Source organism: Dermacentor silvarum, chromosome 1 (genome assembly GCF_013339745.2).
Source record: "Dermacentor silvarum isolate Dsil-2018 chromosome 1, BIME_Dsil_1.4, whole genome shotgun sequence".
Classification (NCBI taxonomy): Eukaryota; Metazoa; Arthropoda; class Arachnida; order Ixodida; family Ixodidae; genus Dermacentor; species Dermacentor silvarum.
Window position 1 is genome coordinate 173,573,854 of NC_051154.1, and position 24,806 is coordinate 173,598,659.

General features: G+C 44.9%; 3 protein-coding genes across 3 annotated transcripts in view; 1 reads left to right on the forward strand and 2 right to left on the reverse strand.

The window, feature by feature from the left end:
* Positions 1–16,302, reverse strand: part of LOC119436400 (outer mitochondrial transmembrane helix translocase-like) — a 61,577-nt gene extending 45,275 nt beyond the window's left edge. Inside the window, exons 1-2 of the mRNA XM_037703241.2 lie at positions 16,137–16,302; positions 991–1,059 (exon numbers count right to left, since the gene is read on the reverse strand). Of these exons, the coding sequence (XP_037559169.1) occupies positions 991–1,059; positions 16,137–16,302 (235 nt within the window). The remainder of the gene's footprint in view (positions 1–990; positions 1,060–16,136) is intronic.
* The window catches only part of LOC119436399 (outer mitochondrial transmembrane helix translocase-like), a 139,801-nt gene that overhangs the window by 45,629 nt on the left and 69,366 nt on the right, over positions 1–24,806 (reverse strand). The window lies entirely within an intron of this gene.
* The window catches only part of LOC119436403 (uncharacterized), a 133,983-nt gene continuing 132,338 nt past the window's right edge, over positions 23,162–24,806 (forward strand). Inside the window, exon 1 of the mRNA XM_049657535.1 lies at positions 23,162–23,244. Coding sequence (XP_049513492.1) covers positions 23,195–23,244 — 50 coding nt within the window. The 5' untranslated portion in view covers positions 23,162–23,194. The remainder of the gene's footprint in view (positions 23,245–24,806) is intronic.

The following is a 24,806-nucleotide window of genomic DNA, read 5'->3' on the forward strand; positions in this document are numbered from 1 at the left end:
GGGGAATGCCAGGGCTCAAGAGGAGGGTAATGTTTGATTACTTGTAGGTCTTTTAATACTGCATACTGACACGAATCCGTGAGAAAACATTCTAGGAGTGATACTCTGTATGTCTAGGCAGCAAAAATAGTTTCAGGGATGAAAAGCTCCAAAAGGAAGATAGACTCTGGATTCGAGGGCTCGAATCCGGCAACATTGATGCCTTCAGGTAGCATATGTGGGTTTATTGACCAGTTGCCAACACCCCAAAAAAGTTCACGTGCTCGTGACGCCTGCGGCAGAAAGGATGTTCCACATCCACCCCAAGGTTTGTGAGTGGTGGCACTGGCTAACACTCCCAGGGTTAGTTCTAGTTGTAAAACATAAATACCCCAGAAAGTGGATGGGATGACGGCTCCGCGGTTGCTCAACGGTGAGAGCATCGCACGCGTAATGCGAAGACGTGGGTTCGTTCCCCACCTGCGGACAGTTGTTTTTTTCATCCATTTTCATTTCCATTATTTTATCATTCCTTTAATTCAATTAGTAAGTACAAGTAATTTCCCCTATGTTGTCCTTGGTGTCATTGTTTGTTGGCTTCTTATGACAAGAGGAAGATGACACTTTTTAAATACCAAATAGGCTCCTTTTCCCAAAGGCAGATGATTTGCATGAAAAAAAAGTTTATACAAAAGCAAAAGATGGCGGGCGATGACACTGCCTCAAAACTCCTGCACTAGCTCCCAATCACTCATTGCAGCAATACCTAACTTAAAATACTTTACTTAATTACAAAACATTAATACATCCACTTTAAAAATACTCTTAACTCAACTAGGCTGCTTCCCAGCATTTTCCTACAAAAGAGTGACAAAATGCAAAAAGACAAAACAGAGCTATAGTTTCAAGAAAGCGATCTACCAGTGTTGTCCCATTTAGCGTGGATTTTACAAGGTTCTCCCGTGATGCCGTTTTATTCACTCTGATCACAACTGAAATTCATGCACCCACCAGCTTCCCGTGCTGTTGCTTTTGCAATCATGGTTTTGCCACAGCCAGGTGGGCCATGAAGAAGCACTCCTGTAAAAAAAAAAAAAAGTGCGAGACAAATCAAATTTTCTGACACACTCCTTTTTTTTTCCTGATAAACATGGTATCTACAAAATGTGAAGCGGCTACCAGTGACAGTTTCGAACTTCTTACTTTCCAACTTTCAGTTTGTATCAGACAAACAAATGCAGCTACCACTCGGCTACAAAACAGCCATTAAGAGATATATTTTTTATTTGGATACCCTAAAGGCCCAGAAGGGCATTACATAGGGGGGGGGGGGGGGTGTTGAAACGGGAATAACAAAGTAGGCGCACTGCAGGTGAAAATGGCAATTCAGTAGACACAAGAATGCAAGTCCAAATATAGCATGGTGAACAGAAACTAAAAGCAACAAGGTGTAATACTAACACAGACAAAGGACAAGTCCACATTGTATCCTAAAAAATACAATGTAAAATATAAAATATAAAAACAATGTATAATATACAGTCAGTTCAGTGTAAAAAGAAATGCTTTTCAGGTACGATCATGGCAGCACTTAAACAATGCGAGCATCACTTTATCACTTTAGCTGGGGGCCAACTTGAATTTCCCTATTCAAATACCGTGTAGACTCGTGTAAAGGCCGCACCCCAATTTGGCAGCCCAAAATTTGGAGGAAAAAAGTTCAGGAGGAGCAGCAACCGCACTCGGTGCCCCGATGCTGTGCGCGGGGCCACTAGCGAATTTTCGCACCCTGTGTACTTCTGCGTGCCACTACTAGAGGGCGGGAGTGATTTAAAAAATTAAATCATGGGGTTTTACGTGCCAAAACCACAATCTGATTATGAGGCATGCCATAGTGGGGAACTCCAGAATAATTTAGACCACCTGGGGTTCTTTAACACGCACGTAAACCTAAGTACACGGGTGTTTTCGCATTTCGCCCCATCGAAATGCGGCCGCAGTGGCCGGGACTGGAGCCCGCAACCTCGTGCTCAACAGCCCAACACCATAGCTACTGAGCAACCACAGCGGGTGGCGGAGTGATCTAGTAGCGGCTTTTAGGTAGGACCAAACTAAATGGTTCAGTCCTGTGTAAGGGCTGCACCTTGTCAAAATAGTGAGAAAAAAACAGAACTACAGTCCTTACACGAGTGTCTATATGTAAGACACAGAAATGCTTTTTTCAGACAACCACTAGACCAATTTGAATAAAATTTCTTGGATTTGAGAGATAAAGTTAAATTCTAATCTCTAGCAAGTAGAAATTTGATTTATGGCCTGGAATGTTTTACAAAAGTTCCCAGAAATTGTCAAGTTTCAAAAAATTGAAGCATGAAGTTTAGAAATCTATCATTACTCTAAAAATACATATTGCAGTTAAATAAACTGCATGCGTTAGAGCATCTAAAGTAGACGAAATTGATGCATGAATTTACAGCTTACATGAAATTGTTATGTTACGAAGGTTTTGCAGAAGTCTTACTCCCCCCCACAAACTAATATTTCCCAGCAATGTGTAATATGTCAATTTCATTCCCTTCAGATGTCTATTATGTGCTATTTATAGAATTGTGATATCGCATTTCATTGGTGAGATACAGAGTTGTACACCTGATACTGTAAGTTTTCTTCAAGGGGCACTGAAGCACTTTTTTCAACTAATCATAGAATGACATAATTATTCAATTACGTCGCCTCACAAATCTCCTGCTGCAAAAATTTTTCAAATCCTTCAAACACAAGTGAAGTTGGCCGTAGTTGCCAGAGAGGCGAACAACTTTCTCTCTCATTCCTACTAGACTAGTGTGCTGGTCTAGCAAGCACACGGGAGACGGCAAGGGGGCGCAAAGGAGCAATGCCCTGCTGGCCCCGCCCAAAGGTTGAACATCTCAAGCAGCACCCAGTGGCAGCTGCTATATCTACGCAGCATCACGCAACTGTCGTGTGTAGACCGGCAGCGCAATGATTAAATGGCTTTTGCATTTTTCAGATTGCAGACATATACAGTGTAGACCGCTTACCACGTAAGTCGCCGGAGTCTCAAATATCCGCACTATAGCCAAAACAACGATTTTCAAGGCCTGCACATATGCAAACACGTAGACCAAGCAGCCGCACATATCCGAGAATCAAAGCGTGCGACTGGGAGTTTTGCATCCGTTTAAGAACGTTGAAGATTAATGTCCAAGTACCCATGGTCATCGCATGACGCAGACAAATAATAATAAAAAAAAAAGAAACGGTAGGCGACCCTAATCTGACTCGCACCTCGACGTTGGTGTTCTGTGCATTGGTGTGCAGTGATCAGTGATTTTTCATGCATTCTAATTGTTACAGACACTTCACTAACTCAACTTGTAACTAATGTTATGCTCTGATATATCTATAATGAAACCCATGAATTTTGTACTGTACTATTTTTTATTTCTTTCTCATTTATTTTGAATTTCATTCCCGGTCATCTCAGCTAATTCTAATTATTCTGGACACTTCAGTAACTCAACTCGTAATTAAACTTATGCTCTGATATATCTATAATGAAGCCCATAATTTTTGTATTGCACTATTTTTAAAATTTTTTTGCTGAATTTCGTAACCGGTCATCTCAGGAGGTCAACCGGAAATGCTGCGCAAGAAACAAGAGTGTCACTCGATGCTCGTGCTACAGTGTACAAGAATACCTTGGGTAGTGGAAAGAGCGCACGGGGCAGCCTATGGGAGAGTTGTTGCCACTTCTGTTACCTGCGCGTGTGGCGCTGGCGTCAAAACTCGAGGAGATCACGGCTCTAGCATGTGTAGGCTGCTGTTAATGATGGCTGCTGACAAGGTATACGCAGTTTCTGCTTCTTTTACCGCGTTTCCAACACGTATATTTTCTTGCACTGCGTCGTACAGAGCGCTCCAGCAGTGGTTCTCAGTCTCAGTTCTCAGCTCTCCTCTCCCATCGGCAGGCGCACCTCGTTGAAAAGCATGCTTGCTACCACGCTTGTCAGCGGGACTTTCCCACGGTAGCCGCATTATAACCGGTACTTCAGTCTCGCGCGCACTGTAAGCGGTATGCGTATAGACTGAGTTCTATGGGAGGGTAAACGGGAGTCAGAAAGAGTGCGTTGTAGCCAGTTCTCAAATGAGCAATAATTGTATTACTGACGATGTTCTCGCGATCATGAAATCAGCCAATAGCTGTTGTTGGCTTGCTGCTTGCAATGACTCTGCATGATTATATTGCAAAGCAGAGAGCAAGCGATTTTTCACTGCTTTTGACACAAGATTGTAAATTCCCTGCTGCATGCAGTGCAATAACATTTGGTTAACATGTTCACAGGAGCCTCGTTAACAGATCGGCAATATTTTCTTATGTACAAAACGTGTTTCAGGGCCCCTTTAAATTTTGCAAGATGCAAGTTTTTTCTTAAGTTAGGGCCTATACAAAAATCTGCTTTCTACAGTCACTAGACTTTAACTTTGCCGTTTAAATGCAACAAACCTAATCGAAATCGGCACAGTGGTTGCTGAGAAAAAACAATTTCTTCATTCTGTGTATTTAGATAGGATCCCGGAGCTAAGCTTCCTCTTAACCCTTTCAGATGCCACTTTATCCTGTTGATTGAAAACTTACTTTCATCACATTTCTTGCATCTTCAGAATCATAGAAAGTGTACAGCTGCAGAAAAGATTACAATTTCAATTCTTTAGTGATTTTTGTCAAGAGTACAGAATGTGGAATCCACACGGAAACTCCCTACAGAAACATCAAATATGAGAACATCAACTATTTTGTGTATTGAAAAGATTGAAAAGCACTTATCCCGCCGCTTGAAAATTGTGCCTGGTGCATGACATTGTGAAAAAAAATGAGAGTGAACCTGCTAAAAAAAAAATTTCATTATGGGGCTCTACGTGGCAAAACCAAGAATCCGCTACTTACAACATATTGTCACCTAGCAAGAATACCCAACCGTCTACCTTGCCATTCATTTTACTAAACATTTTGCACATGTTATCCAAAATTGCAGCACAATTCCAATCATAAGTGCTTCAAGAAATATGCAACATTTTAAATATCATTACTTTCATCAGTGCTTTTGCTGTTGATGCACTATCTTGGTGTACACAAGTCTACATAGCGTTTGAAAGGGTTAAAGTCAATTTTGAATTGACAGAACTTGACTATAGCAAAGGTGAGCATACAGGTGAAATTGTACAATTCAATTTGAAGAGGATAAAAAAATGTGGATTTTTCAGTGGTGGGACAGGCAAAAGCCTTCTAGAAACTCTTATCACAGTAATAGTATTGACCATTTCGCGGCGTTGCCGTGGGCGCTGCCATGTTTGATCACATGGTCACACGTCCTTTGCTTGCCTCATTGCCTCTGTGTTTACAATGGATGTGTATGACGCCGTTGCGGCTTAGCAAACCTCTGTTTCAGGTGATGTCGTAGACGGTGACTGGGTGGACGACACGAAGCTTTGGCCACAGCTTCAGAGAATATGCAAAAGCGGAGCTGATTAAGCTATCTCCAAATGGCGCGAGCAGCGTATATGGTGCTTGTTCTAAAAGCGGGGCTAAATATGTATTCCAAGCTTTCCGCTCATGAAATGAATCAGGAGTAGTGTGTTCTACTCTTCGTTCTTTACTTGGCAAATATTTTGAAGCAGCGGTTTGTCATGTTTATGACTCAGTAAAGTTCCTCTGTGCTGTCACTATCTGATTATTTTCTGCCTAATAACTCGTGGGTGTGCTCAGTTCTGATAGATTTGTTCTTGCTGAGTACAAGGCTTGAAACATACTGTTCTGTACATTGCAATATACCTTGTAGCAAATATGCATTATCACTAGTAAATCGCTTATTCTTGTGGACCATCACGAAACATTCAGCTTCGATCATTCGTGCGCTATCAGTGGAGTCCTTCATTTATTGTCCGCGTATAGTGTGCATATATTCAAGTGTGTGCCCATTCATTATTCTTGACACGTTGGCGATAGAGTGGGCATAAGTTTCCATGCCAGTTGGAGTAGATGTGTGTAGATACTGTGCGTGAAACTTACTATGACAGCAAGCGGTGCTGCTCCCTTTGTCATTGTTTAATGATCGGTACTCACTCTTGTCGACGTTCTGGGACTGAAGCCCTTTCTTTGAAGGTTAACGATACAATGCTGGCAGATGAGCAAATTTCTGTATCCTCGAGAAAAAAAAAGCACATCTCGAAGTGCCTGCAACACGTACGCGAACTTGGCTACACAGATTCATTCCATACTTAACATGCTAGCCACTATTTCTGCAGCCAACTACTGCATGTCTTCAATCCACATGATCCAATCCAGCATGATTGGAGCACAGTGCGTTTGTGAAAACTCGGTCGCATTCTGACAGCTGAACGCACAGAAGCAAGGTAGAAGCGGTAATGGTTTCGCAATCGTGCGCTGTCGCTGAGGCCACATGCGGAACGCTGCCGAAAGCGCCATCTTGTTTCTCTACACCAAACTGCTCCGCGAAAAGGGTCAATAGGTATAGATTGATTAAAGATTTTGAAGAAAGAAAGCTATAGTATCATAACAGTTATATCGACTCTTTCAGCAGAGAATTTTCAAAGCAACGAGAACAGCTTAAATGCACCACTTTTCTTGCAGCAATAGTGCAATAGCATACCTACCAACTGTGAACTTTAAAATTTGTAAAAAACGAAGCGGACACCACACCAGAAGGGGGGAATAGCACACCTTTTGTGGGACCACATACACACTTTATTAACAATAATTATCTTTAGAAGCAGCACACAAGCAGTAGCAAACTTGGAACAGCATGAACTTGCAAGCAACACGCCGTTTTTATATCTCAGTGGCTTTTTAAGTGACTTAAGCTGTTGCTAATTTATGCCTGCTTCAGGAATTTGTCTGAACAAACTTGCTCCAACAAGGTACCCCTCTGAAGTCCTTTCACAATCAGAAGACTTACAAGGGCGCTGCCATGTTGGAGACAGACGAACAATTTTTTTTTTTTTTTTTTGCAGACATGATTTAGTTTTTGTAAAATGTGACAAGACATTTGTAAATTCTTAGAATGAGTGCAAATTCGTGTCTTTAAGCGAAATTGGAGCGTTGGCAGCTATTCAACAGGAAGAAATGACAGCAGGCACTGTAACTGTCTCGCGCTTGCACGGACATCTGTGCCAACACATCCATGGGTGAGGAAAGGGGAGGGGTGGGGGGTATGAGAGAGGCGGGGCTCAACACAGAGTTCGGGCATTGCAAAAAGACAAGTATAGTACTTAAATAATGCAGTGACAAACATGGCTGTAAAGTATTACACTATTGATGCCATGAAAACAGCTGGAAATTCATATGAAAGTGTATGTGCCCTTCTCCGTGGAGCCACTTCACCCATCAGTACATTGCAGACATCAGAGTCACTAACACAGCACCTGCAGCAGCCTAAACCACTCGGGGATCCCCGTGATATGCACAGCGTGCAAAACTGCCTCTGGAAATGTGTTGTGCAGCAAGTAAAAAAAAAAAATTAAGTAGGCTGGCATTTATCTGTAAATGTTATCTGGGCCCTCAGCCCCTGTATGGAAGAATGTCGCTTGTGGGCATTGGTTGAGGCAATGGGAAAGCCTCTACTGCAGAATGTATAGCTCACCTCCTCATAACATGGACTCCCAACATTTTATTTGCTTCTATCTGTGCTTTAGCAACCTCTTTAAATATTCTTGCAGTAGCGTGGTCCCTGGACAACACTTTACAACTTGTGTATAAAAAATTTCTACAAGGACTATTCTTTAAGGAGTGAATGATAAAAACAGAAGTACGCACCACACCCATGCTTTCTGGCAGGCTTGTGCCCTCAAGGAAGTTTATGGTGCTTAGAAGTGCCTTCTCATGAGTGTGCGCCATGCCGTGCCGATACTTCGCCCGAAGGCGAAGCATCGATTGTGATAGCAAAGTAGTGGACAGCTATACGAAGGATAGTAGTTTAATTGGCTGTATGAACTTGTAAATATGGGAATACTAACTAAATTAACAAGCATAGTGTCACTGTGCGCAAGCAAGCATGAACGCATCTCACTCGATGACCGCAGAAACTCGCTGTCCAAATGCTGTAGTGAGTAAACGCCGCAGCAGCAGCGAGCGAACTGACCTTCGTCCCGCCACTCACATTAATGAGAACTCAGCCGTGAGAAAGCACAGCGAAGGGAGGAAGGACTTTTCTGCGGTTTTACGTGCCAAAACCAGTTCTGATTATGAGGCACGCCGTAGTGGAGGGCTCCGGAATAATTTTGACCACCTGGGTTTCTTTAACGTGCACTACAACGCAAGCACACAGACATTTTTGCATTTCGCCTCCATCGAAATGTGGCCGCCGCGGCTGGGATTCGATTCTGCAATCCTGTGCTCAGCAGCGCAACGCCTTAGCTGACTGAGCCACCCCAACGAGTAAGGAAGGACTCTGCCCCCGCCGCAGATGGCTTTCAAGATACAGCCGCTCAGGTGGAAGCACGCAGAGTAGTATGCAGCCTCCCCCCCCAAGCCTTGCAGCCCGGCGGGCAAGCACGGTCGCTTGGCATAGTATGTGGCCCTCTCTCTCCCTTCAGAGCGTTACGCGCAAATGGAATACATCGCGCTGCCTTCCTGCTTCGCCTTCGTGCGTGTGCGAAATAGAGCCATGATCGCCGGCTCACCCTCGCATGCGTTCGTTCACACATACAGAATACGGCACATGGCGACGATTTTATAGCCTTTGGACTTTAAACGGAACCTCACGTGACAACGACAATGGCAGAGTGGAGTGCCCATATAATTGCTATCGCAATAAAAACACACAGGAGATGCCGGCATGTGCCCATGAGCTAAGGCACTATAGATATGCCACAAGAAGTACGTAAGCTGATAAGATTAAAATCTTACTTTTCAATAAAGTACTATTAATTAATTTACATACACCTGTCTCCCTAACAAGTTTTAAGCTATGCAAAAGGTTACCATAGAAACAAGGTAATCATAGGAACAAGCCATAGCAACGAGCCATAAGAAAACTAGTTGCAAAATCCATGTGGGGACTGCTGTTTAGCTCACCACATCCCTCCATTAAGGACAAACTACACGTATGTTTGCAGGCGCACACCAACACACTTACGCATGCGCAGATGGTGCGAGCGAGATAGCAAGCGTCCAAGCACAATGCGAGCACGGATATCTGTTCCAGACAGATATCAGCACTCTGGCTTCATCGCATTCCGATGCGCCTGGCTATGCAGCTACAGCGTGGTACAATAAGGGTTTGTACAGAACATTAGACTGAAAATTCAAGGATTTCAAGGATACCAAAGGTCAAAATTCCAAGAGGGTAAACAATCCTTATTCATACAAAACTGGAAAGTAGTCAAATCTCCTTAGCTACAATTTCTTGCAGCTAAGCAGCTGCTGAGCTGGACACGTGCTTCAAGTTCTTCAGATGACTCACTTTCTGCGACGCACTTCTACAGCCTAGTGCTCAAAAATGTATCCATGACGGCTGCAGTAGAAACCTACTAGCAAAACAACAAAACGGCGGCAGCGCTTGATCAGGCATCGTCTAGCTCCAGGATGGCAATGGTAATTTTAAAGTCTGTCGTCAGTGGCTGTGGATACACAATATTGCATCGCTTGGCAACACTCTGAAATAAATTATCTAGCATCGCTTCCTGATAGACAGTGTCAACGGCATAGCCCCGGTGTGGAGTTTCTTTGAATGTTCAAAATTCGCCCCCAGCCCCAGTTTTCAAGGAATTTAAGGACACTTGACTGTCTCCATATTCAACGGTTTTCAACGATTTCAAGAAGGTGTACGAACTCTGGGTACAGTCAACACTCCTGTGACGCAGATTATTTCATGTGACAACGTGCTTTTTCTTTACTTTTAGCGCTGATCTAACGACTCTAAAAGTACCGTAAAATTCCAAGAGATGCCCCATCCAATGAAAGATAACCAACCCCTGCACACCCAGACCTACACTGTGGCCCACACCTTTACTGCACACTGAAAGTTAGCCCACCTCATATTTTCACTCGATTTTAGGTGGGCTATCTCTCGAGATTTTACGGTAAAACATTATTATTTATTATAATATGGTTATTATTAAGATTGCAAAATTTAGTGATAAGTGTGTTAGTTCCCCTTCACTGGCTCTCTCAGAAAAAGAACTAAGTTTCTTGGAGGTGGCATCACTTGACTCATAACTATGTTACACAAATGCGCAATCCTATTTAGTTCATGTAAGCGCATGCGCAGTCTATACTGCTTCGCACCTATAAACCGATTCAGTGGCACAATAAATTTAGTTGAAAGTTTGCGCTTGGTGTGTGTTTCTTCTCTCCGTCCTTGTCTTTTTGTCGCGCAATAATACTTTAGTAACGGATTACCAACTTGCCCGGAATGAAATTGTCTAGACGGAAATCATTACGATACAGAAAGTAGCTGTATCGGCTTTTAGGATGTCTAGAGCTGGTTATGCTCGGATGAATGGCTTCAAATATTGCATTAGGATCAATAGTGCAGACTCTGTGCCAAGCATGCTGTCTTGGCACAGTGCCATTAACACTATTGCCCACAGACGCCGATCCATCTGGTGCCGATGCACACAAAAGTGACCGAGAATATTACTGGTGGCATTTTGGAAAGGCTCCATGTGGTCTATGCACGGCCAGCGAGCTTCTATTTTTGTGATTTTGCTTATCTCGGTACTCCACTTCACTGAAATTTTTTATGGTTGTTATAGCTTCAAGTTAACGGGGTTTTACTGTATGTAAGAAATGCTCAATATACGGGAACACTGCCACTTTCTTCGTGGCTGTTGGTGCTTGTACGTCATAAATACTGTAGAAAAGTGGTGTCTGTGATGACTCCAGTGTCAGTTCAAGGTACACGACCAAGCCAACTTGCTTACAAAATGAAGTTGATCGAGCACAATAAGTGTGTGTGAGGAGGTTAGTAGCTGTTCCCCAACCTGACAGCCATTGCTTCAAGATAATGCAGAAAGGAACCAGGCACTTACTGCAACAAGTCAAATTAAACGCTCTCTGCGCAACAGGCACATACCTGTTTTTCACATTTATAAAGCCACAGCTTTCACACAAAGTACTATAGGCATCACTATAGATAATATTCATGCCACAAAATCTGCATAAATTGTTTTTCCCAAGGTATAACTTAGGGAGGTTGAAATCGAGGAGCAAGGCACATTTAGTATATTTGATTTTTTTACTCTGAGTACTTTTATCAAACATTGTAAATTCTTCTTTTCATTCATGCCTCTTGAGGTGCTTTGAAATTTCACATGAATTTTCGAAAACTCTTCAAGCAATTACTCCTGCTTTACTTTCATTCAAAACAACAATTGGGCTACAATTTTATGCATTATGGTATACGTTACAAACAATACCTTTTTAAATATAAGGCAAAACATAAAAGCACTGAAAATGAGCACATTTATGGTAGTAAGGAAAGAGTTCAAGGGCCATGACACAAAACTTTGAAGCTTGAGTTATGTCTTAGATGTCAAGCCATACTCGCACCACAGCAAGCTGGTGAATTTTGAGCACATTCAGTGCATTAGAAAATTTGTAGTTGAATTTTTTTACATAGAAGCCAAACCATACAGCAGTCTGGTAACAATGAAAGGTGACGAAATGAAGTGCATTCCATGTGGCCAATGGGCATGGTATACGTGTGGTCTCATTTTCGCACGTGCAGTGGTGGTCCAGTCAGTTTAAGAATTGCAGCAATTTTTGGAGCAGGAAAAAAGCTATTTTGTAGCAATTTAGGAGCAGCCAACATTAGCATTTTGTAGCAGTCCTGTAGCACAAAATTTTGCGTTCTGCATCAATTGGAGCAGGAGAAAAGCAAGTGCATGGCATTTGGTGCAGCTTATTACTACTACACAATTGTTAGGTACTTCTTTAGAGCAAATGGACACAAGCAAGACAGACTGACCATTTAGTTCACGTGACCAGAGCAGAAAATGTTGCAAACAGACCTATTTGCTTATGTAAATAGCACTTGTAGACTACTGAGAATAGTTTTATGTAATCAGACATAATACAAAAGCGACTAGAAATGCAAAAACCCAATTTTATGCAACAATGCCTAGCCGCGGGACCGAGGAGTCGATGCTCGATGTGCTTAGTCGCACAGTCCCAAGTGCCGATGCGCGAAATGCCTAGCCGCGGGCCCGAGGAGTCGACGCTCGATGTGCTTAGTCGCGAATTCCGAAACATCGAGTGCTGAAAGGCTTAACTACGTGTCCGATCGAGGATTCTGTGCGCGAAGCTTGGTTGCGAAGTCCACGCCGATGGTCGAAATGCTTAGCCGCGGGTCTGTCCACAAACAGAGAGATCGGCCACGCTACTGCGATGTCTGCGTAGCGCCCAAGGCAAAGGTGGCATTTTGGCGCACTTTGCGCAAGTTGCACTTTGGTGGCGCAACAAGGCGCAGATAAGTAGAATTATAGCAAAATGGCGCAAATGGCACAGTTGGACCACCACTGCACGTGTGTCTTGGCAGTCAGTCAGAAACTATCTGCAGGTGTTCTCTCGTTTCTGGTGCTTTATCGTGCAAGTGAACCACTTGTGAGCACACTGAAACAGCGATGCCCTTGCTGCGTGTTGGGTGGCAGTGTGTTTGAAGCTAGTCCAGCATGGCGTACACATGATTTCGGAATGTTCAAAAGCAGACATGCAGCAGTGGCCTCATACTTCATGACATCACACAAGCCATGTCAAACGATGTACGATGCCTTAAAGGCAGCAATTTAAAATAGAAAGTTCGGGGTAAACTGTGTGATGAGAGACTATTTGTGTGTATAAGCATATTGGCTCTGATAAACTAAGAATAGTTGGATGACCATGTCACAGCCCCTTTAAGTATGAAAGAAGTCTCCGCTGACCAGCATTTTTTTTACTTGTTTTTTATTATTTTTTCAGTCAGAAATGCTCAAGAATTACATCATGCTTCAGGGCACTTTCAAATCTTGTCCTCCTACGTTACAAATTGTACATTTTTACTAGTACACACCAGTGTTTCACCCAATGGCATCATCATGCTGCACTTCTTGCTCTTTCCTGTGTCTAAGCTGGCTATGGCCAATTAAGGTATGTAATGTGTTTTTCTTAGTATTTTTCTCCATTACATTGTGAGCCATGACTATCGCTATTTGTAGTGTCAAAGTAAGCCCAATATCAGCACAATTCCCTGGGATGTCCCAAAGTAAGCAAATGATGGCAGATAATTAAACATATGCAGATAAAGACAAGCAAACCTTCGCATGAATTATGGGTTCTCTGTTGTGTTTACAGGAGGGAAATTTGGCTGGCATGTTGTGGGAATCCTCGGGTCCCATAACCGCTGCACGGGCAGCGAACGTCGCGTCAAGCGCAAGCTTGCCAGGAGAGGGGAAACTTTCCTTCCACGGGCGGCGCGCGGGAATACAAGCGCTATCAATGCAATGCAAGCGCTTTCAGCGCCACCTGGTGGGTCACTTGAGATCCCGCTGATATCGCCCGGGTCTCTTGGTCCCCAGCAAGCGGCGATGGCAGAAGTCGCCGCCGCCGCTCCCGTATTCCCGCACGTGGTTAGTCACCGCGTTCTTGCCGTGGCAAATGCCGCGGCCCCCCCCGTATTCCCCAGTTGGTAAGTCGGAAGCCCTTCTTTACCTAGTGTATTATTCTCTTCGAGGGAACCCTCAGCGATGTCAACTAATAGCTAGCTGGCCTGCTCGAAGTGTTAGTTGCAGTCGTAATAATGCGTTCCAAATGTACCCGGGGTTGTCTATTGTTTCCTCGAGCTTGTACCGACCGCGGTTGATGCGCATGCATGCGCCAACCGCGGGGCTCGGTGTGTCGAGGCAGAGGGCCGTTGGCATCCCTTCCTTATCCCGACATTTTGGCGTTCCCAACGTGGGGCAAGCTCTTGGAAAACAGGACGACGATCTGTCCGACCAGCGTTAGGCCTCAGCCGAAGGCGTGATTGCTAGCTAGATCTGTGTGTGCTTTCTTGAGGGCGAGTTAACGCTGCGCCAGTGTCGCCGAACTCGTGTAGACGCTGAGATTTGCAGCAAGTTTTCTTTTAAGAGTACGCCCGAAGCGAGTGAGTGCAGCAGCTGGCGCGGTGGTCGATTTTCCCCTGTACATGAAATAACCTCCTTTCTGTATCTTTGGCTCTGGGAGCCAGGCGCCGGAGACGCTGGCTAGGACGTCAGCGGGGCGCAGTCCCAGGAGTCTGCTCGGAAGCTGCGGGTTGAGCAGCGAGCGGGGACCACTTAGCTAGGCCTGCATCTCCTCGCGGCGGCCCATTGGAACCTTTTATGGGTCTTTTGTGGCACTGGTATCTGTCATGGACGCGATTAGGCCTAAGGCTTTGCGGAGCTGCCGGTCGCAAGTTCGAAGACGACCATGCCGTGACATTTAAAGGGCGCAAACGGATTCGCTAGTTTTACTATACTCGCCCGAGCGGAGAAACCTCGTTCGAAATAGAAAGCTTATTTTGTCCAGATGGACCCAATATTTTGCGGGCGGAATAACCAAAATCTCGGGGGACCAGAGAGCGCTTTGTTCATACGAGCATCACCCTTTTTCGCGGACCGGAAAAATTCGGTCGAAGCGAATAACTTCATTCAAACGAACTGGATTTTTTGTTTTTTTCTTCTCGTTACCACATAAAGCTATGCGGTAGACAGGTGGTTCAGCATCGTGTCAGACGGCCGACGCTGCGGCGGCCTCTACTGCCTTAATTCTAAGTGTTTGTGGAGTGCATTTGAGCGACTTTGCAGAACGGGTGAAGCCGTCATGACTTGCTATTGCTGCCATGGTCCACGTCCCTCCCTGCTGTCTCGGCCCCTCCCTGTTCGCGGCCCGATGCAGCAGCACATGGCAGCCACAATGAGGAAGGCCCATCATACACCCCCACGAGAAGGCGCCGGTGCGAGGTTCATCGTGCCGGCGCGCACGCCGCTTCGAGAAAGTCCTGACCCGCTGTTTCCGGGTGGACATTGCGGCGCGCATCTTGAGGGCAAGCCACCTTCACCCCGTCATCGTCAACCACTGTGACGGCTGCCACATGTGGGCGGCCGCCACACAGGACAGTGCTGCTTATCAACGTGGATTCGGACATTTCCTGCCGGAGTTTACCATCGCATCTGCCCGGATACTTTGTCAATGCCGTCGTTCAGCGATTTCTCCGCCGTAGGGCAATATTTAAGGGTGGAGGGATGTGGGAATTCTCGGGTCCCATAACCGCCGCACGGGCAGCGAACGTCGCGTCAAGCGCATGCTTGCCAGGGAGAGGGGAAACTTTCCTTCCGCGGGCAGCGCGCGGGAATACAAGCGCTATCAATGCAATGCAAGCGCTATCAGCGCCACCGGGTGGGTCACGTGAGATCCCGCTGATATCGCCCGGGTCTCTTTGGTCCCCAGCAAGCGGCGATGGCAGAAGTCTCCGCCGCCGCTCTCGTATTCCCGCACGTGGTTAGTCAACCGCGTTCTTGCCGTGGCAAATGCCGCGGCCCCCCCGTATTCCCCAGTTGGTAAGTCGGAAGCCCTTCTTTACCTAGTGTTTATTCTCTTCGAGGGAACCCTCAGCGATGTCAACTATATAGCTAGCTGGCCTGCTCGAGTGTTAGTTGCAGTCGTAATAAATGCTTTCCGAGTGTACCCGGGTTGTCGTCTATTGTTTCCTCGAGCTTGTACCGGACCGCGGTTGATGCGCAAGTATGCGCCAACTGCGGTGCTCGGTGTGTCGAGGCAGAGGGCCATTGGCATCCCTTCCTTATCCCGACATTTTGGCGTTCCCAACGTGGGCAAGCTTCCCCCATATCCCGACAATGTTAACCATGTGGTCTAATGACTCAGCAGGTACCATGTCAAAATATGACCTCATCTGCCAAGACTTAAAATTCTTTGGGCTGATCTTGCTGTCTTCTTTTGTTTGGAGTTACACTCTGCGAGGCAACATTCATAAGTACCAGCTCTTGAAAACAGTTACCCTTAATTTATATGCTAGATTTTTCAAATACATACACGCAGCTAAACACAAGCCGATATAGATAACCAACAAAAATGCGAAAAAAATGAGAAAGTCAATAAGCACCCTTTGGTGGCTGGATCAGTTGTGAGCCAGTGAAGAGGTGCCTCTTCTGAATGGGGAGGATGACTGTTTCTCTGAGCTCCTGTGTGATCTCCTCCAAGCCAGCAATGCTATCCCATGATATACTGATGTCTCGAGGGTCAATTAGCTGGGCTGCAATTGACAGCATATTCTGTCAACTGAAAATTCACACAGATGATACTTTAGAATTCAGGACATGCACCACCAAGAATTCATCACTATACCTGAGTAGTGTAAGGCACTTTTCTTTAAATACAAACTTTCTTTTTCACAAGTCACAACTATTGCTGATGTTAAGAACATCAGAAAATGTTGCATAGCCTTGCTCAACAGTCTAAAGATAATGTGCATAGTAAACTCAACATCCCACTGCACGAACTTATATGCACAATATAAAATCATGAGGGGGTGTTTAAAGAGACCCTCAACCACCCCTCTGGGTTGGTGAAGAAAAAAAAAAAAAAAGTCTGCAGATAGCATACACTGCTGTGAACATCTCAGCCAAATTTTGCAGTTGTGCGCCGTGCGTGGATCTCACAAGTGAAGGGAGAAGTCACCTTTCTCTCAAACGCTCTTTTTTCAACAGAAGCCCTGCTCCTCACTCTTTTCTGGATGCTTTATTTCATATTATAGCAGATTCCCATACCTGGCTCCTATTGGCCAATAGATGACATCAATCAAGAAGGGTGTTTGGATCAGTGCGCTTCTTCTACTGTTACTGGTTATGTGTAGTTATTGACGAAGTTTAATAAACTGGCTGAAGTAAGCAAAAATCTGCTTTTGAATTTCGATAATTACATACTTCCTAAAGAAGCCGACAATCATCTGCTCATGCTCGGCCACCCGCGTAGGAATTAAAACTTTGGCCACCCTGCGTATTGGTGTCGTAGCCATCAGGTCTCCCTAATTACGACTAGTTTTGAACACTCAACTAGCCTCCAATCATGCGAAACTTAAGGTCAGACCACATGCACGCTCACTCCTGGCCACTCGTGGTTAGACGCCTTGGCAGATTTCGCTGCTAAATGAGCTATTGATAGTGCTTCAAAATGCACAAGTTGGATCTAGCCACTATCCGTCGGTCACGGTGGTGTAGGACAAAGCCGGTCCGGTCCGTACCACGTAGCACCGCCAGACAGCAGCATATGAGCACAAGCTCACACTCTAGCCCTGTCGTGCACAAAGCAAACGCTGCAGTTGCATGTAGCTGAAGTCTGCTACATAGCGGGCAGGGTCGTCCACTCTTAGGGTGAACGCGGCTCAGCGTGGCCCGCTCTGCAGAGCGCCAGCCCGTCCGGCGCGGCCGCGGATCGAAGCAAAGCGGCGCAGGCGCACGTGCACCTAGAGGAGCGCTTCGCGTCAACTGCTACAGCGCTGAAGCGTGCCGTTCTTGGTTTGTTGTGAAGTACACCTCCCTAAATGCAGGTGACCGAGCGCCCTAGGCGGCGTCGTAGGAAAACGCGCTTCATAATTTGGAGCATTTTCTGGCGCATTTTGTCTACAGCTTGTGAACAGACTGCTTAGTCAATATGCATGAACAGAAACAAGCTTCTCAGCACAAAAACTACATAGCATTCGTTTCATGTGTGAAGGTGAAAGATGAAGGTTTTTTTCGCGAGCTCTTTATTAGGCTGGGGCCATATTATTCTACTGCCACAGCTGTTGGTGCAGTGCATCCGGAAAACCCATCAGAAGCGCTTTTCCCATGTGTCTTTCGCTTAAACAAACCATCCCAGAAGCTTTCACTTGTGAGCGACCAGCCACTTAGTTGAGCAGTCGTTGGCAGTAGTGTATCAGCATTGTATGCTGATAAGAGAGGTTAGCATAACCCAAGCAAACAAAAATTAGCTCAGCAGTAGATCGGGCCGACGCCCATCGTCAATTAAAAACTAAATGGCCCAATCTCAGCCATCTGGGTCGAGCCGGGCTTGGCTTTTGTAAATGGCCAGCCCGTTTGTCGACCACCGGTCGGTGATCTGCAAACGACACTGGGCCGGCAACTTCTCCACGGCAGCAACAGCATGGCTTGTCTGCGGCCAGCATTCCTTTGCCGGCGGTATTCATATTTCAGTTTTACCCACTCAGCCTAGCCCCCCCCCCCCCCCAAAAAAAAAGACAATCAATTGATTATACTCGCCAAATTTACCCGGCGCTCACCTCTATGGTGTAACGCAGAGGCCATGAGTCGATCCGGGACGTATACCCCACAAAATTATTAAATGTTAGTGAGGATATGCATATGACGTTTTCCGATGAAATGAAAGCTGGAAGCGAATAACGACTGAATTACCTGGGAAGACGTAATGTCAGCTACAAATCACACACGTCGATTATAGATTTTCAACTCCAACCACCTATTGAGAATGGACAGAAAAGCATTCGTGTGCTGCGCGCATTATCTCTAAGGGTATTAAGAAAAAAAAAAAAAAAAAAAACACGTCCGCGCCACCTAATTTGACTCAGCTTATCATTGATATCAAAGGATTGTTCGATGATTCCTCTAAATGAGAATGCGACTTCACACGTCAGGTATGCAACAATGGAGCGGCACTGATTCCGCAATTTTACATAAATTGTGACAAAAAAAGTGTTGTATATTTTATTGGATGCAAATGAAAGTGGGGCGTAATATTACACGAAATCAGTTACTATACCGAACAGAGCAGTTTCCTACATCACGTAAAGCGATCCACGCACACCTACGAACGAGGTTACACGGCAATAAGCAGCGATGTCACTCCTTAGTTACTGTCAAAGTACTGTTTTTTGCCCTCCTTAAAGGTAGAATCGATGACAAACATGATCAAATATACATGCATGATTGACCAATCGCTCTATAACTTTCTGTTAAATTTATGGCGGGTTTTGGTCATTTTCTTAAGTCAATTAACCAAATTCGATATAACATCAAGAGCACGAAACATCACACTAGGCTTATCACGTCGTGACCTTAATCTTTAAAAGCGCTCCTGATGGGTTTCCCCGGAGTACTGCACCAACAGCTGTGGCAGTAAAATAAAATGACCCCAGCTTAATAAAGAGTGCGCCAAAAATAACTTTCATCTTTCACCTTCACTTCATAGAAAAAAAAAAAAATGCTATGTCGTTTTTGTGCTGAGAAGCTTGTTTCTGTTCATGCATATTGACTAAGCAGCCTGTGTCACAAGCTGTAGACAAAACAAGCCGGAAAATGCTCCAAATAATGAAGCGCGCTTTCCCGCGTCGCCGCTAGGGCACTCGGTCACCTGCGTTCAGGGTGTACTTCACAAAAAAGCTAGAGCGACGCGCTTCGACGCTGTAGCAGATAACACCTCCCCTAGGTGCACGTGCGCCTGCGCCGCTTCGCTTTAATGCGCGCCACGCCGGAGAGACTGCCGCTCCGCAGAGCGCGGCCACGTTGAGATGTGTTCACCCTAAGAGTGGACGACGCTGTACATACCGCGCCGCTGCAGGCTGCAGTGACAAGTTCACTGGCTGAGCGCACTGTTGCTCGCTGCAGACAACCGCGTTTGACGTGTCGTAGGCTAAAATCGTAAATAGTGGTGTCTACATGAACATCCAAAATCAAATTTGAACCGCGCGCCATGGTGACATTCAGTGGACGGAATGTCGTGGGCACAACCTGCTCTGCCATAGCCTTTGCACTGCGAATCATTGAAGAAGGAACAGAAGCACCGCGAATGCTATGTTTGATTGCCAATAACTCCGCTTCAACTGAACGCACTGAAGTATTTTGTGGCGAAGTATTTCTGAAAAAGTCTAATTTAACTTCAATGCATTTCTCAACTGCCGATAAAAAGTGGTTCAGGGCCCCTTTAAAAACCAGTGACTAACTGAAAACCTGCTGTATTTAAAATAATATACATTGGAGACATGTAATGATTAAATCTGCAATAGAGCTAGTTTAGTTATTTTTTGCATCTCTCCAGTTTTAACAAAAAGCTTTTGGTAAGAAAAGTAGATAACTTGAAAAAGCAACACAAATGTGACATAGACCATTACTTTCTGAACCATGCCAGCACAAACACGCATTAACATGCACAAAGATAACTATGGTGACCTATGCAAGTTGGGTGAACTTCATTGTAAAAACACACAAGTCAAACACATGAGTCCTCTGGCTCTATGCTAGACATTTTGTTGTGTTTCCACAATTTGTTCCAAGTTCTAGTTCGTCAAAACAAACACTTCAGTTGCACAACATCCATTTGTTAAGAGCTGCAATGTGATTATTGGGATGTACACACTTGCACTTCGAAATGCATTAGTAATTCAAAACAATCAGCACCACATATAAAAACAACTAAGAGTTAAATAGAGGAATTGCCTTGTTATATAATTAGAAAAATACTTTTGCACCACAGTCTGGCATTCAACAAGATGAAGTCTTCAAGACTACTTCATTGTACAAACAGCCCTGCAAATGGTGCAGCCAGCATCATTCTGCACAATCAAGAAATAAACTTTGTTGTTAGTGCACCTTATAATTGGCTTAATGTTTTCTTATTTGTCCTTTTTGTTCTCTGGTGCCCATTTGCAAACCATGATAAACCAACCTGCCATGGTATGTATTGACAAATAGCCCATTTTTTCACCTTCTGGGATTTGCCCTTTGATTAAGTCATTGCACACAGACACCCACAAGCAAAAGGCCTTGAAATAGAAAAGTGTTGCCCGACTGTGGAGTGCACTTATTAGAAGGCCCTTCACCAGGTTTTGTATTTCAAAGAGACAACCGCAGCGCATAGATCACACGTTTACAATCGTGCCTGCAAAGTAACAAATGGCTGCACAGTGCAAAACAGCTGAAATTTCAAACAGAAGCCCGCCCTTCCTCTCGAGGGAGCTCCACTTCTAGCCAGGGTCAAGGTCATTTGCAAAAATGCCTCTACATAAAACGTACAGCCTGCAATGTCACTGATTACAGCAGGTGATCTCGGTAAATCATTCAATGCACAATATCGCCACTAGGAGTGTGCCGTGCAGCTAAATGAGGAAGAGAACAAGAAAAAAAAGGAGGCTGGGCTCGTGACTAAAAATTATGCGTTTCTCGGCTCTGCTACAGAAGAAGGCACGAAAAAGTTTTCAGACGCTAGTTCAGCCAATGTAACGTGTGCCTACATTAGCAGTGAACCACCCTCCTGGCAGCATAGCATCATGACATTTCAATTCTTCCTATCTCATCTAATAATGAACCTATCTGAAAATTATTGCAGTAAGATACTTCCTGGATGGCACCCTACAACTTCCAGTGTATGCCAAAATTCGCAATGGGGCTTGGTAAGGGGCCCATTGGACTGTGCTGCAGGACTGTGCTGCTCGGGTGCCGAGAATTTTTTTTTTTTTTCAGAACTCATGCTTATGTTTGTCTACAGCACTGCACGACTTAGAACTATGTGATATGAATCACAACACTAGCCAAAGGCAAAGTTCCTTTCTATGCTGATTCACTTTCAGAGACTGATGATGCTACATTCTGAATTTCAAGGAAACCAGGCACCACATAAAAAAAAAGGCAGGCGGGAGTTTTTCTTCTATTATATGGTGGCAGTAAGTGTTTGCATCCACCCAACGTTCAGATGATATAAGCAATAACTGTAATTTACAATGTTTATTACCTATATCAGAGTTCTTTATGCTGGACTTCACTTTGATTGAAAATGCTCAACAGAGACTTCAGGAATTTTTAGTGATTAAAAAATGTCAGCAAAGATGTAAGTTATTCAAATATATTAATTATTTACCCCCACTATGTTAGTCTGCACAGGTGCGACGTGGCTTTTAAACAGCAAACACAAAAAGGGGTCATGCACACACACACAACAACACTTTCTTGCACTTATTTTATTCTGAATAAGCAGAAGTCACTGATCGAGTTTAATGAGTGATATTAAATCCTTAATGCAATCTTCAAGGTAACACTTACGTTCACATTCTGTATGCCAATCTTTTTCAGTATCCTATCAGCCTAAAAAGCAAGGAAAAACAATTAGAGAAAAATGCATACCGGCCTAAGCTACAATGATCAAAGGCACGACTTGACACATTTGAAAGTTGACACATTTTAAACGAGAAAAACGTGTTATGAGCCAGAAACTCTTCGTAGCACGGCGCGTTGCTTCGTGGTAAGCAAGACGCTATTCGGACCAGATGGTTGACGCGGAATGACTCATCACAAGGTGCAATAAAAATAGCTGACACCACCTCCCCAACGAACACACACAAGTGGAAGCCACAAACAGTAGCGCACGATGCAGAGTAAAAACAGCTAAAATACATTAAACCACGAAATACGTATTCAGGAAGCTCTGAATGGTGTTAATTCACATCGCGAGCAAGATCGCAACGCTGTTTAGCAGCATAAGGCTATCTTCATAAGTTAACACGCCACAAATCTACAGCTATTTCGTTAACATGACGTTCCAACGGAGAGGACACAGCTGTTATAACACAGACAACCGTTTCGGGTCAGTTAAGGTAATTCTGAAAGCGCCCTTCCTTCTATAAGATTACACGATGTCACGCAAGGTTATGTTCTTACTCTTTTCTTGGATTCAATCTTCTGTTTACGCGTCGGGTCTATAGCGTTGACCATCCATTTTATACCAAAGTACGTTAATGCACCAAAACAGTCGAAATACTAGGCCATAAGTTCACCGCGTGTGAGGGCATCCGAACACTTTCGCTCGCCATCTTAAGCTGCAGGACCATAGCCAAGCCAATCCAACGCCTTAAGAGTCGCAAAGAGCCGACAAGAGGTTCAAGTTCAAGGTACAAAAACTCGCTCCTGCAGTCGCTTTAAAAAACATCACTTATATTCATTGTTTATTTATTTATACAATCAATTAAAATGGAGTGTGACGAAACATTGCCCTTCTCTATTTTGAACAAGCATACGGCTGTAAACGCTGTAGCGAAACAAGACCGCCATGGCTAGCCGTGGCCAGCCCATTGTTTTACGCGATTGGTTCGGTTCGCGCTTTGGCGGGTGAATTTGAGCTATATTTGTTTTTAATTTACTTGCTTCTAAACCGCGCAAAATGGTCCGTAGCCCTGCGAGGTTGAAACAGAGCAAATGGTCCTATTTAAGGTGAGCACCGTCGTTTGTTTACAACGATCTTGAAAATCTAGACGATGTCTTCCTGCCTTACAGACGCAAAGGTGCAAACAAGTTGTTTGCTTGTATAGCGAAGACAGCTTCGTTGCACTCCACAGTAATGTTGCTTAGAAAGGATAAAACAGGAATACCTGTCACACAAGTAGCGATAGATTGTCGCAAAATGTGGGAACTTGTCAGTGTGACGCTTCACTTGTTCATAGCGTGCTGTCTCTTGTTTTCTAGTGACCACAGATGTGTGGTGTGTGTTAGGTTGCATGATTGGTACATAATTGCGTGCACAAAGCTTGCATGTCCAACTTCCCGCGCCGCACTGTAGTTTCGGCCGCTTATTTCGGGCAGCTCCGCTTCCCATTGAGCGTGCCTGTAAGTGCCGCCTTTACGTGATCCTGCCTGCAGAAATCTTCTGCCGGTTGCCACCGTCACTTTGTCGGTCACATTGGTTCTCAGCACTTCACCAGTCAACGTTACCAGAGACGTTACTATCGGCTGAGAAGTAACGTTGGTACAGTGCAGTCCACTGCTGTTAAGAGCGCGCGAACGGCCGTGGATGGATGGATGAGGCTGAACCCTTTAAATCGGGCGGTGGCACCACCGCCTAGCCTTGACTATTAACATATTTTTTTACTTTGTGGAGGGTGAAATTTCACCTCTGCCTTGATTTTAGCCACCAATCAGATAACCTTCGTTTGGTTATTTCTATCCGCTTAATGTCTATTTTGCCTGCGCCTAAAACCTTTTGCCTGTGCCTAAAACCCAATGCTTTGAAAAAATCAGCCCCGTTGTTTTGCACTGCAGGGTTAAGCCCTTTACAGAAAAGTATGAGGTGTTCAGCCGTACGTTTCCTCTTCCTCTCCACACGCACCGCACAACGTGTCTATTCCTTGTCTATACCGTCTTTGCTCTGCGAGGCGGCACCTGGCGGCGGTAGCTGGGTCCGAGTTGCGTGTCCAGGAGCATGCGCGGCTTAATAAACGTGCAAACTTCCGCGTGTTGCATTTAACCAGAAGTGATGTTCGTAACCGTCTTTGTTATCTCGAACCGTCCGTGAGCGCGCGTCATTTGTTGCGAAAGGACCAGTGCGTGTTATCAGCCCATACGTTTCATTCTATGGCAATTGCGGTGCCGCAAGCGCCCTCGGGCCGAGTGCAGATTGGGTTAAAAAGGCGCTTTTCAATGTCGCCACTCGTCGAAAGCAGTTCCGCATCTCTATTAGGCCGCGCATGCTCTCGGGCACACTATCTCGGACACAGCAACTGCCGCCTAGTGTCGCACTGCAGAGCAAAGCCGGCCGCCCGCGCGCTCTACACAGCAGTGGACGGCACTGTACTCCAACCACTTACACAGTCGTCTGCAAGGGTATTCAGGGTGTGTGCTAAATGCATTGCGTAGCTATAGAGAAGCAGCTAGGGCAGTGTGCGCGTTCAGCCCTGGAGTAATCATTAGGTCTGTTCTGAATTTTGTTTTGCGCATTCAATGTGGCATTATGTCAGCTGCGTGTTGACAACGCCTTTCTCTTCTGAGGCTTACCCTCC